Here is a 14,653-nt window from a genome sequence, read left to right on the forward strand (position 1 = left end):
AAAAAAAAAAAAAAAAAAAAAAAAAAAAAAAAAAAAAAAAAAAAAAAAAAATAAAGGTATAGGTTCTGGAGGCCTAACAATGGCCACCATCAAAAATTATTTCCTAATCTGTGGCAGGAACTTTGTTTTTCTGCTTGAAGCAGTTCTTTCAAACCTTGCAAATTTTTTTTCTAGTCCCATAGGGACATATCCCATTTCATGCATTGTATGTTGACTTTGAGGGCTATGTAATTGTTCTGGAATTAGAACGTGTGCTCCCCACTGTTATAATAAATCTCTTCCCCATAAATTTATAGGTACAGAAGTTATAATTGGTTGAATAGTCCCAGGTTGTCCTTCGGGCCCCTCACAATGCAAAATATAACTACTTTGATATACTTCAGGGGCTTTACCGACTCCAACTATGTTAAATTGAGCAGGTTGAATTGGCCACGTGGACGGCCCGTGCTGTAGAGAAATGATTGAAATGTCCACTCCTGCATCTACCAAACCTTTAAATTTCTTTCCTTGAATAGTTATTTCACAGGTAGGATGTTTATCAGTAATTTGATTTACCCAATAAACTGCTTTGCCTTGTTTATTTGTGCTTACAAATCCTCCTGTTCGTTTAATTTCCCTTTTTCCCATTCCCACATAGGGCACAATCAGGAGCCGTGCTATGTGCTCTCCTGGCTCTGCTTTCCAGGGAACAGAAGTGGATATAACAATTTGAATTTCCCCATTGTAATCTGAATCCATGACTCCTGTATGTATTTGTACGCCTTTTAAACTTACACTAGACCTTCCTAAAAGTAATCCTCTTGTCTCTGCTGGCAAGGGTCCACAGACTCCTGTTGGGACCTTTTGCAGGGGTTCCCCAGGCAGAAGGCTCACAGCTTTTGTGCAGCATAAATCTACTGTGGCACTCCCGGCTATGGCGGGGGACAGACATTGTACAGGGGTGAGGGAATGGCCTGAGCTGGAAATGCCCTGGTTTAGAACGGGTCCCGGGATGGGCCCTTCATGGCGTTTCCCAAAATCGGGTTCCCTTCTTTATCAAACTTAGAGTGACACTGACTAGCCCAGTGTTTTCCTTTTTATACATTTTGGACATATTTCAGGATCGGCAGTTTTCTTTTTTCCCCTATCTGGCGGCCTGACTCGCTGATTTTTTCTGCGTTCTTTTTTAGTATGACCATGCTTCTCACAGCTAAAACAAGTTCAGGAAATGGAGTATTTCCTTTATCCACTCTCAGTCCTGCCATTGCCTGTGCCAACAAGGTAGCTTTATGCAGATTACCTCCGATATCATCACAGGCCTTGATATAATCAACTGAATGTGCTTTCCCTCTGATAGGTCACAGAGCAGCCTGGCAATCGGGATTAGCATTGTTGAAAGCTAATAACTGCAACACTATATCCTGAGCAGCCAAATCTGCATCACCTTTTTAAGAGACTCCTGTAACCGATCTATAAAATGAACATACGGTTCTCTTTGTCCCTGTTTTATAGCACTAAAGGAAGAGTATTGTTCTCCACCTGAAGTGATTTTTTTCCCAAGCTCTAATGCACACTCCTCTAAGCTGTTCTATGGCCTCATCCTGCATGACCAGTTGTGCATCTAAACCAGCCCAGCTGCCAACCCCCAAAAGTTGGTCTGCAGTTATATTAATTTGAGGTTGGGCCTGGGCATTGTGAGCAGCCTGAATGGAAGCTTCATCTGCCCACCAAGTTTTAAACTGTAAGAACTGAGCAGGAGTTAGACAAGCTCGAGTAAGAGCATCCCAGTCAGTAGCAATCACCCGACTGGAAAGAGTAACATTCTTTAACAGTCCCATTACAAAAGGAGAACCTGGTCCATACTCATTTATTGCTTATTTTGATTCTTTGAGTAATTTAAAAGGAAAAGGCTCAAATGTAGCTGTAATATTTCCCTGTTGATCTGGGGAGTGTTTTCTAACAGGGACCTGCCAAGCCTCTAAATCACCCTCTCGTCTAGCTTGCTGAATTCCTGCCTGAACAGAACTAAGAGTGGTCACTCGAGGCGCCGCTCGAACAGTCACTGGGGCAACTACTTTTTGCCCAGTGTCGTCCAGAAAAGAAAGATCTGGGGGGTCATTTTCTTCAAAATAATGAGGGGGTGCAGAAGGGTAGGGATGAACCTCTCCTTCCTTTGCTGTTTTAGCTTTAGTTGGCAAGTAAACCTGCTCTGTAACCTCTTCTGTTACTTCACTATACTCTTGTTCCTCCTCGTCATCAGTGTGAAAAAGTTCCAAGGTGAAAGGAACCAGACCCCACCCCTGTCCCATTGTTACCCGGACGCTTCCGAGCTCCCCTTCTTACTCACCATGGGGATTGCTTTAAGAGTACTCGGGTGTCCTCCAGCTAGTTTTCCATTCCAACCATCATTCTGGCCACCCTTCGACCTGGATTCGAGCCCCACGCATGGACGCCACTTGCCGAGACCAGCTCGGTCGGGGAGACCCTCACCCAGTGGCGCTAGAGGAATTAAAGACACACACTCAGAAATATAAAGGTGTGAAGTGGGGCATCAGGGGTCTCACAGCCTTCAGAGCTGAGAGACCCGAGTAGAGATTTATGCACATATTTATTAACAGCAAACCAGTCATTAGCATTGTTTCCATAGATATTAAATTATCTAAAAGTATCCCTTATGGGAAATGAAGGCATGGGCCGAATTAAATGAATAGGTTGGGCTCATTAACTGCAGCAGGAACACACCCTAAAATACAGAGATCGCTTATGCTTTTGTTTGTGGCTTAAGAAGGCCTTTAAGCAGTTTTCCGCCCTGGGCAGGCCAGATGTTCCTTGCCCTCATTCGTGTAAACCCACAACCTTCCAGCTTGAGCGTTAGGGCCATTATGGACACGTCACAGTGCCGCAGAGATTTTGTTTATGGCCAGTTTTGGGGCCGGTTTGTGGCCAGATTTTGGGGGCTTGCTCCCAACAGTTACCTTCCAAGGACAGTGTCATTCTGGTTATAACCAGCTTGCTCCCCTGCCCTGAGCCTTCTGTCCAAGTCAGTCCAGGTGTGGATCTGGGGCAGGGGACAGCTCACCCATTTCCCACTGTACGGAACAGAGGCTGTGTTCTGGGCCTCAGCAACAAAGGTTTCTTTTGGGTTTCTGTTTCCCTCTTTCAGTTCAGAGTCTGTCATCTGAACCATGAGGATCTGGTGGTTTCTGCTTGCCATTGAAATCTGCACAGGGAACATAAGCTCACAGAACACGTGCAGGCAAGGGCACCCTGGCATCCCTGGGAACCCCGGTCACAATGGTCTGCCTGGAAGAGATGGACGAGACGGAGCAAAGGGTGACAAAGGGGATGCAGGTACTCACCTGGTGGCTTCGGCTGCCTTTCAACTTCTCTCTTCATTCTTTTCATCTCATTCACTCATCATCTGTGTGGCTTTTCACCTACCCATTCACACCCCATCCATCCACCCACCCATACACCCAGCAACACTCACTGGGGCCTGACCCCATTCATCCATCCACCCATCTGCCCAGCAGCACTCACGGGTCTGCTCCATGCCAGACTCTGTGCCAGGTGCTGGTGGAGAGCACAGGGTGAGATCGCAATGACCTCTACCCTCCCGGGTTCTCTCATCTCTGACACCGCAGAACATTTTCAGTAGTATATGATGTCATGGATCCTCCCACCTCAGGCGAAAGGTATGATGGATTTTTGGCAACGAAAGACTAATAGAGAGATCTGATTGTGAATTATTTGGCAGCAAGCACCCAGCTGCAGTGCAGGTGAGAGCTAATACTGCATCGTGCCATGAAGCAGGAGATGCAGAGTGACAGATGACACAAAAGGAGACAAGAATCTGAAGCCATAGAGCTGCTGCTTATGCATCTGTGACCTAGGTTGGGACCCTGTCGCAGGGTCTGGGGATCTGGGGACAGGATCCAGCCTCTGGGAGGGAGATCTGCCAAAGCTGAGAAGTCTGAGTGGTTTCCATAACAACAACCAGTAGACTTGGTTTCTGAATGGGGTACCATTCTTGAGCCCTGGTCTTGACAGTACGGTCACATATCTAAGATTTATGCAGAATGATCCATCTGGGTTAAGGGCACAGTTCAGTGGCATAACAAAGAAAATGTCAAAACTTCTATGGACCTTTTTCAAGACAAGTTTGTGTTTCTAACATGTCTCCGCTTATGGCATTTGGTGGCCTGCTGGTTTTTTGAGTGGGCTGGATGAAGTCAAGCGTCCCCAGGAAGCCACTTTATTTCTTTGGAACCACCATCCTGCACATGTGCTCTGTGAGGTGTCTTCTCCTGGCTCACAGCTCCAGCTCACTGACACTGCTCTAGGGCCCTGTAGCAAACAGCCCAGTCCAAATGAATAGCAAAACCTCACCCTTAATGAAATCAGGTCTTCTGCCCTCACACCGGGACCACAGTGGGGTGTGTGTGTGCATTGTATTTCTGAATATGTAGGATTTTTCATTTTTTTATTTTTGTTATAAAATATTACACACAAAAGGAGATAAATAGGTGATACATAAAAAATAGAGGACTAAGACAAACACTCCTATATTCAATACCAAATTTCTCCACCTCTTCCCTGTCTAATTTCTCTCCTCTTTGCTCAACAATGTCCATTCTGTCAAGTTTTACATACTTCTTAGAAGCAAATTATATATCTATTTTTTCTATGTAGTTCATAGGTATTATATATAATATATATTATTTCTTGGAAGGATATTCATTCACATTGCTCACACATTTTACTTCATTTTTATCTTACCATCTTAAAGTATATTTTTGTGTATGTTTTATAATAAACATTTTTTCATATACTACCCGTGCATAATTTAGGAACACATCAATGTCTACTGATTGGGGTCTGTGCTCATGCTTTGTGAGTTGTGGTTGTTTGATCATGAAAGCTCTGAGGTCACTGCTGTAGAGAATGGGAGAAATGAGAGCCAAGCAGGAAACAAAAAGAGGGAAGGAGAGGAAGACACAGGGGAGCAGCCAGTGGAGGGGAGGGGAGGGGAGCGCAGGGAGAGGCAAATGTAGGGAAGAGACCCCTCCATTCAGAGGCCCCACACTGACCAAGGCCCCACTCAAGAGTGCTGATGTCCCAGGAGAACAGACATTGTGATAGAAATAAGTCTGCCTGTGTCAGTCCTGTCTCGGGACCTGCAAGCCGGCCCAGCCTGCTCCTGTCGCCCCTCAGTCGGGTCAGTGGGACTGAAGTATGGGAGTCTCTGCTGCTTTGTGAGAAGCCAGAATCTGGGGTGAGCCATGGCCCAGTGAGCACTCTACTGCCATGGCCGGAGCCATCTTCAACCTGCTGACGGACAGCACGCTGACCTGGGGCTCTGGGGGCCTGTTCTGAGCACAAGGACTTGAGTGTGGTCAGCAGAGCCCCGCTCACCTGATGTTCTCTGCCAGCTTGATTGGTGGCATTTCCCCCAGTCTAAGGCACTGGAGAGATTCTTCCAGAACTCTCTTTTCTATCTTGGGATAGTGTCACATAACCATAGTCATCTGTGTTTTCATAGGAGGCTAGTAAATCTTCCGTTCCACTCTCCTCAAGAGTAATGGAAGAGAAACAGAGTGAGGAAATCTCCTCGCACCCCCAATATTCAGACCATGTCCCAAGTCCTTGTCACAGGAGAGGAACACAATCAATTGTGACGGTCAGTCCCCATTGCACACACTCCCTCCTCGTCCTATCCTGCTGTGCGCTCTAGGCACGTCCTGGAGATGGGCGCTTGGGAAGTCATTCAGTTCATTTCTTAGATCACTTATCCCACACAGCTCAGCACCCCAGATGCCCGTTCTTGCCTGCCTCTCTCCACCTGCACTCGTGTGGAGGACAGAGCACCCCTCAGGGCGGGGGTCACCCCCAAGACTCTCCAACACACATGGCTGATGGAGACCAATGGCCAGAAAATCAGAAACGGAATTTCAACTCATGCCTGTTTTCTTCTTTTCCACCTAGGAGAACCAGGACGTCCTGGCAGCCCAGGGAAGGATGGGACAAGTGGAGAGAAGGGAGAACGAGGTTAGAAGTTCCTATTTATGGTGCTCTAATTCTGAGCTGTCGAGTATTTAACAATAACTGTTAAGAGTTTGCCATGGACAAGTCCTCCATGCTGATTATAATCTTACAATAAAGGCAACACAGTTCTTACTCTCCAGAGGGGGGATTCTGCAGGGATTGGCAGGCTTTGCAGAGGGCTGGGTAGGAAATATCCTCAACTCCGCAGGCCATACAGCTCTGTCAGCACTACTCAACTTCCCCTTGCAGCGAAAAGAAGCTGTAGATGCTCCATAAATAAGCGTGGTGTGTTCCAGTGACGCCATATGTGTGAAAAGTGAAATGGGCATTTCCCATGGTTTCCATGTATTGTGGAATATTATTTGTGACCATTTAAACATGCAAACCATGGCCGAGCACCATGGCTCACACCTGTAATCCCAACACTTTGGGAGGCCCATGTAGGAGAATCACTTGAACCTAGGAGTTCCAGACCACCCTAGGCAACATAGTAAGACTTTGTCTATACAAATTAAAAAAAAAAAAAAATTAGCTGGGCATTGCGGCATGTGCTTGTAGTCCCAGCTGTTCAGGAGGCTGAGGTGGGAGGAGCACTTGAGCCTGGGAGGTTGAGGCTGCTATGAGCCATGATCTTGTCACTGCACTCCAGCTTGGGTAACAGAGCAGGTGACCCTGTCTCAAACCAACCAACCAACAAACAAACAAAACCCAGAAAAACAAAAAAACCATGTAAACCATGTTTGTTTAGCTTGTGGGAGGGAGGCTGAATTTGGCCTGTGGCTGTAGTTTGCTGAACCTTGAACCTTGCAGTGGATGAGCACTGAGGAGTGAGACTGAGTTTTTGACTTGGTGCATCCGGCAGCACTGCATGGAGGAGGTGGCACTAGAACTGGTCCCTGATGGATCCCCGGGATGTAGTCACAGCGGAAAACTCATGTCATCTTCACTTTGTGCTTTTTTCATGTGCTGACTCACCGAATGCAACATCCCCAGACACTAGGCAATTTTATCACCCCGGTTCCATAGGTGAGGGAACAGAGGCATGAAGGATCACTAGCTCATCTGACGTCCTGTGTGCACATGTGCTAGGGACCTGGCATTTAACCTCAGAGTCCACACTTGCAACTATGACTCTTTGGTATGGGTGGGGATGCAAGGAAGCAGCAAGGTCTCTGTGGATGATGAACTGCTGGTGGGATGGATGGGTTGGGGCTGGGGTTGGGCAGGAGAGGGCAATGAATGCTTCGATGCAGGCTTTATTTTATGTTCACTCCAGGGAGGGGCTTTTTAGAGGATGTCAATGACTAGGGTTGAGTGTCAGTTTATCTGCCTGTCTCTGCTCTTTCTGTACGGATTGACATTATTTCATAGCCAGCATGTTAGACTTAGATGGTAGGGTTGTCATTTCTAACATGAACCCTGACACTAACTTAGTAGACAGTAGTCAAAAGGTCTGTTGAGATGTGTGTGTGTGTCCATGTGCACACACTTGTATAATTGGAGTAACTGACTTTCATTTATTTTTATTTTTTTTTGAGACAGGGTCTTACTCTGTTGCCCAGGCTGGAGTGCAGTGGTTTGATCACGGCTCACTGCAGCCTCAGCCTCCTGGGCTCCAGTGATCCTCCCACCTCAGCCTCCCAAGTAGCTGGGACTACAGTTGTGCGCCACCGCGCCTGGCTAATTTTTGTATTTTTTGCAGACATGAGGTTTTGCCATGTTGCCTAGGCTGATCTTGAATTCCTGGACTCAAGCAGTCTGCCCACCTTGGCCTCCCAAAGTGCTAGGATTACAGGCGTGAGCCACTGAGCTGGGCTAGAGTAACTGAAATTTATTTTCTTATTTTTATTTTTTATTTATTGTTTTAGAGTCAGGGTATTGCTGTGTTGGCCAGGTTGGTCTTGAACTCTTGGCCTCAGGCAGTCCTCCTGCCGCGGTCTCCGAAGGTGCTGGGATTACAGGTGTGAGCCACGACACCCAGATGGAGTAATTGAATTTTAAATTCTGGGCATATACTGAACCTGTGCATTAGTTTGTTTCATTTGTGAGCTCGATTATAGAAAAACCAAAGTTGTTCACAAGGGAATCTTTCACAAACCGTCTCTTTGTTTGCTCTTTCTCTATTTAGGAGCAGATGGAAAAGTTGAAGCAAAAGGCATCAAAGGTGATCAAGGTTCAAGAGGATCCCCAGGAAAACACGGACCCAAGGGGCTTGCAGGGCCCATGGGAGAGAAAGGCCTCCGAGGAGAGACTGGGCCTCAGGGGCAGAAGGGGAATAAGGGTGACGTGGGTCCCACTGGTCCTGAGGGGCCAAGGGGCGACATTGGGCCTTTGGGCCCAACTGGTTTACCAGGTTCCGTGGGCCCTATTGGAAAGCCTGGTCCCAAGGGAGAAGCTGGACCCATGGGGCCCCAGGGTGAGCCAGGAGTCCGGGGAATAAGAGGCTGGAAAGGAGATCGAGGAGAGAAAGGGAAAATTGGTGAGACGCTAGTCTTGCCAAAAAGTGCTTTCACTGTGGGGCTCACGGTGCTGAGCAAGTTTCCTTCTTCAGATGTGCCCATTAAATTTGATAAGATCCTGTATAACGAATTCAACCATTATGATATAGCAACGGGGAAATTCACGTGCCACATTGCTGGGGTCTATTACTTCACCTACCACATCACTGTTTTCTCCAGGAATGTTCAGGTGTCTTTGGTCAAAAATGGAGTAAAAATACTGCACACCAAAGACGCTTACATGAGCTCTGAGGACCAGGCCTCTGGCGGCACTGTCCTGCAGCTGAAGCTGGGGGATGAGGTGTGGCTGCAGGTGACAGGAGGAGAGAGGTTCAATGGCTTGTTTGCTGATGAGGACGATGACACAACTTTCACAGGGTTCCTTCTGTTCAGCAGCCCGTGACAGAGGAGAGTTTATAAATCAGCCACACCATCCATCAGAATCAGCTTGGTGACGAACTTATTCAGATGGTTTTACTTTATTAATTCCTCCAATTATTACAATAATCATAAAAAGGTGAAAACGGAAAAGTTATTCCCAAAACTGATTCTGTGTAACTTACTGTCTTTCCAGGAGTAAATATTGAAAATAGCTGCATGGTTTATTCTAATTTACTTCACATTTCTTATTCCTATTATCTGAAGATCCTTTGCCTGTGTGTTTCTTGTGGGAAGAGTGTTTTGATATCATTTTAGTGCTCTGAGGAGTCATGTGAGGATGTATCCCTCATCTGTGTTTCTGAGGACAGTAAGGGGAAAGAAAAGGGAAATCTTTATTCCATTTAGTACTAGTAACAGCTTTAAGTTGGTGATGCTGTCACACTCCAGAAAGCTGTAGACACTGCTCATTTTGTCTTTTTTAAAAAAATTATTTTTAAGTTCTGGGATACATATGCAGAACGTGCAGGTTTGTTATATAGTAAACATGTGCTGTGGTGGTTTGCTGCCTCTATCAACCCGTCACCTAGGTATTAAGCCCTGCATGCATTAGCTCTTTGTCCTGGTGCTCTCCCTCCCACTTTGCTCATTTTCTAACCTAGGTTTTAATCACCATTCCATCCAACAAATCATTGTTTGATCATTATTTGCGAGGCGTGAATCTCTGTTTGTTTTCTAGGGTTGCCCAAATAAAATATGCAAAGTGAGAGTCTTTAAACAACAGAAATGGACTTTCCCAGTTCTGTAGGCTGGAAGTTTGCGATCACCGCAGCAGCAGGGCCATGCTCCCTCCAAAGGGGCTGCAGGAGGATCCGGCCTTGCTGCTTCCAGCTCCTGGCAGCTGGTGGCAGCATCACTCCAGTCCCCGCCTCCATCTTCAGGTGGCTGTCCTCCTCCTCCTGTATCAGCCACATTGTCCTCTTCTTACAAGGACAGGTTCCCTAATCTAGTATGACCCATCTTAATCATCTCTGCAAACTCCTTATTTTCAAATAAGGTCACCTGTACAGGTACCGAGGGTTAGGACTTCAGCATCTGTTTTGGGAGATAGGAGCTAACAACTTCTACCGAGGACCCCTGGACTGACCCGCTGGCCCTTTCACTGGCCTAGAGAGCTCCCCTCTGGAGGACACTACAACTGCAGGGCCCCTTCTTTGCCCCTATCCAGCAGGAAGTAGCTAGAGCGGTCATTGCCCAATTCCCAACAGCATTTGGGGTGTCCTGTTTAGAGCGGGGATTGAGAGGTGAAGCTGGCTGAGCTTCTGGGTCCAGTGGGGACTTGGAGAACTTTTCTGTCTAGCTAAAGGTTTGTAAATGCACCAATCAGCACTCTGTCAAAACGGACCAATCAGCTCTCTGTAAAACAGATCACTGTCAGCTCTCTGTAAAATGTACTAATCTGCAGGATGTGGGTGGGGCCAGATAAGGGAATAAAGGCAGGCCACCCTAACCAGCAGCAGCAACCCGCTAGTCCCCTTCCACACTGCGGAAGCTTTGTTGTTTTGTTATTTGCAATAAATGTTGCTGCTGCTCACTCTTTGGGTCCATGCCGCCTTTATGAGCTGTAACACATACCGCGAAGGTCTGCAGCTTCACTCCTGAAAAGCCAGTGACACCACGAACCCACCAGGAGGAATGAACAACTCTGGATGTGCTGCCTTTAAGAGCCGTAAGACTCACTGCAAAGGTCTGTGGCTTCACTTCTCAAGTCAGCGAGACCACGAACCCACCAGAAGGAAGAAACTCCAGACACATCTGAACATCAGTAGGAACAAACTCCGGACACACCATCTTTAAGAACTGTAACACTCACCACGAAGGTCCGTGCCTTCATTCTTGAAGTCAGCGAGACCAACAACCCAGCAATTCAGGACACAATACTAGAACATTCCTATGTGTTAACAAGGCAACCATGAGGGATGTGCCAGAGAGAAAGGGGAAGTAATTCGTGGATGGAGTGAGAGATCTGAGGAGAGAGAAATTTGAATGGGATCAAAACCACAGGCCAAGGAGACATGACTTAGGAAGAAGAACAGCCAAAAAGAAGCAAGCATATGCGGGTTTGAGGGACCTTACTCAATCATAATAAAGTGAATTTCAAGGAGTTTCTACCCATGAGGGGGCCAGGCCAGGGAAGGGTGTGATGACGTCAGGGATTCAAAAGACATCCTGGCTCTTCCTCAGCTCTCACTCAGCCCTCAGAGCAGTGAGCCCACCCTCCTTCTGTCCTTCCTCCTCTCCCTCTTTCCTCTGTCTCTGCCGTTCTCTCTCTCATTCCCTGTCTCCCTCTCAGTCGCTCCCTTTCTCTTTCTCCCTCACTCTGTCGCTGTCATTCCCTCTCATTTACTCTCTTTTCCTCTCTCTCCCTCATTCTCTTTCTCCCTCATCCTGTCTCTCTCATTCTGTCCTTCTCTTTGCTCCTTATTCTGTCTCATTCTCTCATTCCCCTTTCCCTCATTCTCTTCCTCCCTCTCAATATCCTCTTCTTCTTTGGCAAAATTGCCCTGCTACTAGCTCAGGGTGTCTAACGGTACTGAGAGGCTCAGAACTCCCTCTGACTGGGTCTTTCCACTTCAAATTTTCAGTTCCAAGACAAAGTGCTGGAGTTGGGCAGACAACCACCACACCCTCCCCTCCCACCGCCAAGGCCAATTTGCCCTGAGTCCTTAGTCCAGTGACCGTTGAGGGGAATTCCACCAGGGTTTAGGCCCTGGACTGGGGCTGGGTGAAGAGATCCCATAAAGTCCTGCCCTGGGGGCCAGCATCCAGGGGTAGAGACAATCATTAATCAAAAGCACCAAGGAGGGTGAAGTTGCTGCTGCGATCAGGGCTGTGAAAGAAAGGAATATGGGGTCTGAAATCGGGGCAGTGGGGAGGGCCGGCAGCCACCTCCCAAGGAAGAGGGCGTTGAGCCGGGCTCCCGCAGCTGAATAGGTGGAGGGAAGCCCTGCGTTGGGCGCAGAGCACCAGGCCTGGCCCAGCCCAGGAGTGGCAAGTAACTCCTTGGGGAGGGAGCGGGGTCCAGGCTGGACCAGGTCAGGTCGGTGAGTGGGACTTCAGGGGGCCTGAGGGTGAGGAGGGCTGGAGAGGCCAGGGAGCCTGCAGTCTGCTCAGCCAAGGAGGGGTCGGGGGAGGAGGGGTCTCCAGAGCCACAGGAAGCAGGGAAAAGAGCTTGTGTTTGGTGGGGAGGACGGGATCAGATCTACGTTTCTGTAAAGACCCCTCCGGCTTCACATAAACACAGACTGCACCAGCTTTCCACATCTCACTTGGTTCTTTCCTTCTTAAATGAACCAACTTGTGTGAGAGAGGATGACGGCTTATTTAATTTCCTAGCACTTACCACCAACAGCCAAATAATTTATTTTCTATCTTCTTCCACCAGAAGATAATTTCTAAGATTTGTGTATGCTTTGTTCACTGTTGTATCTCCAGCACCTAGGATAAAGTCTGAGATTTGTTAAGTGAACTTATAGGAAGCCATTGGTTTGGGCTGAGCTCTTGCAACAGACCCAACAGAGCAAACCAAAAATGGAGTTACTCCTGCCAAACATTCATGACGCCAAACTGAAACTAAGTTGTTTATTTGACCTTCCAAGAGATCAGGAGAGAGAGAGAATAGCCAAATCCCCCAACAGGCCGGTTTTAACAAGCAGGAAGAAGCCCCCTCTTCTTTAACCTTTTAGAGAAAAGTTACCTTCTAATAACCAACCCGCCTTCTGCTTCCTGTTTCTGTTTTCCTCAGCCTTTTTCTGTTTATAAAGTCAACCCCCTCTGCTGGCCTTGTCAAAACACTCTTTCTATTTTATGGAATGGAATGTTGCTCAATTCTAGAATCACAAATAAAAGCCAATTAAGATCTTTAAACTACATTTGTTGTAGTTTTTGTCTTTTGACAAATGTAATAAGCACTCAATAAACATGTGAAAAGAGAGGGAGAGCAAGAGATAAAGACAGAGGGAGAGGAAGAGCGAGGAGGTCTCATGGAGGAAGGAGGGAGACTTCTCTGCACCTTCAGAGGCAGACAGCCCCCACAGTGCTGGTGCAAGGACTGAGCAGATTTTGTGGGGTATGTGTTGGTGTAATGAGAAAGACTAGGCCTGTATCCAAAGAGCTGGGTTTGAGAATTGAGTTTTGCCACTTACTAGAATGAGACATTTGTCAAGTTACTGAACATCGGAACTTCCAACTCCTCAAATGTAAAACGGGTGTGACAACACCCACCTCACCAGGTTGTTGCAGAGGCGGAATGTGTAGCTGTGATTAAGAAGCACTGTGTACACTGCAGAGAACTATGCAAATATTGGGAGTCTCTACTTTGTGGTCCCTCCCAGGAGTCAGAAGAAGACAGGACCAGGTGGCTTTTTGGGCGTCCATTGCAACATCAGGGAGAGGAGTGAAGTCACAGGGATGACACGGTCTATGGCAGGTCCTGCTGCTGCTGCTGCTACTGCTGCTGCCGCCGCCCATGACACACTCCTGGAGCCCAGGCAGAGTCTGTGTTTGTCATCTTAATTTCCCAGCTAGTTTAGATTTTATGACATCAGAGAAGACAGCAAAATCCCAGAAAAAACTTGGGTCAAGTGCACTGCAGACAAATGGATTTCAAATTTGGTTTCTCCTTGCCCTTGGAATACATTTTAAATAAATAAATAAATAAACAAACAAACAAGAGGAGAAACACACAGGAGAGAAACCTTTCTTCCACAGCGCCCTTGCACATTTGATCTGATTTGCACAGTGCCAGGTGGGGACACGAAACTGACACCCTAGAAGGTTAATGGTTTCCAGGAAGTCAATTACAGATTCTGAATTTAAACCTGGGTCTGCTAACGATTGTTCTCCAATCACTCAGCTGCCACTTGTGAGTTTCCACTATGGAAACCAGTGATTTTTCACAGAAAATTAGTGAAGCAAATGGAATGATTTTTAAAAGCATAGGGTTTGAAGTCGGAAGGCTGGAGTCCAGAGTCATGGTTCTGACACCTACTGGCCTGTTGTTTTTCACCTGCTAACGTCTAAGGAGCCCGGGTTCTCCTTAGTAAAGTGGGGATGCTAGTTCCTAGGGCACCTGGCTGTGGAAGGTTGAACTGGGATAATGGGAACTCACAAGCCATAAACCGCCCAACCAGTGATGAATACTTGCTACACTTTGGCCGCAGCTGGTTTTGATTTTACATTAGTAACCTGCAAGTCTGTATCCAGCGCTAGGCACTCCGGGGAAAAGGGGTGGGTACAAAGCAGGGATGAACCCCCAGCTCTGGCTGCAATGGAGCCAGCATCCCGTCAGAAAAGGAGAACCCTGACCCTCCTCTCCCTCCCCGGGGACTGTCCCCAGGCAACGTGGGCTCCAGCCTGCAGGTGCCGAGCTCCACCGCCAGAGGGCGCCGCAGCGCGGGACGCCGCGCAGGACGCTGGGCTCCCGGAAGAAGGGAGGAGGCCGTTTGCAAAGGTTGCAGAGGCAGAGTTGTAGGTTACAGGCGAGGCGCGGGAGCCGGGCGCGGAGCCGGGATAAACAAGAGCACTCTGTGTCGGTCTGGTTCTCTAAAGAGCGGATAGTTCCAAGAAAGACACCGACTGAGGCATCCAACAACTGGGGAGCAGAACGGCGCTAGCCAAAGCAAGTTCCAGTCGGCCCGAGCCCGGGAGGCCCCACCCTTGCCGGTGGAGCTGGACCGGCTTCAAGAATGTGA

General features: G+C 47.7%; 1 protein-coding gene across 3 annotated transcripts in view; it reads left to right on the top strand.

Moving 5' to 3' along the window:
* Window positions 1-9,683, top strand: part of LOC112610866 (complement C1q and tumor necrosis factor-related protein 9A) — a 24,935-nt gene extending 15,252 nt beyond the window's left edge. For all 3 annotated transcript variants that reach the window (XM_025364431.1, XM_025364432.1, XM_025364430.1), the window contains 3 exons: window positions 3,143-3,330; window positions 5,965-6,027; window positions 8,153-9,683. In XM_025364431.1, the coding sequence (XP_025220216.1) occupies window positions 3,165-3,330; window positions 5,965-6,027; window positions 8,153-8,925 (1,002 nt within the window). In that variant the 5' untranslated portion in view covers window positions 3,143-3,164 and the 3' untranslated portion in view covers window positions 8,926-9,683. The remainder of the gene's footprint in view (window positions 1-3,142; window positions 3,331-5,964; window positions 6,028-8,152) is intronic.
* The last annotated feature ends 4,970 nt before the right edge of the window (window positions 9,684-14,653 follow it).

Source organism: Theropithecus gelada, chromosome 17 (genome assembly GCF_003255815.1).
Source record: "Theropithecus gelada isolate Dixy chromosome 17, Tgel_1.0, whole genome shotgun sequence".
Lineage (NCBI taxonomy): Eukaryota > Metazoa > Chordata > Mammalia > Primates > Cercopithecidae > Theropithecus > Theropithecus gelada.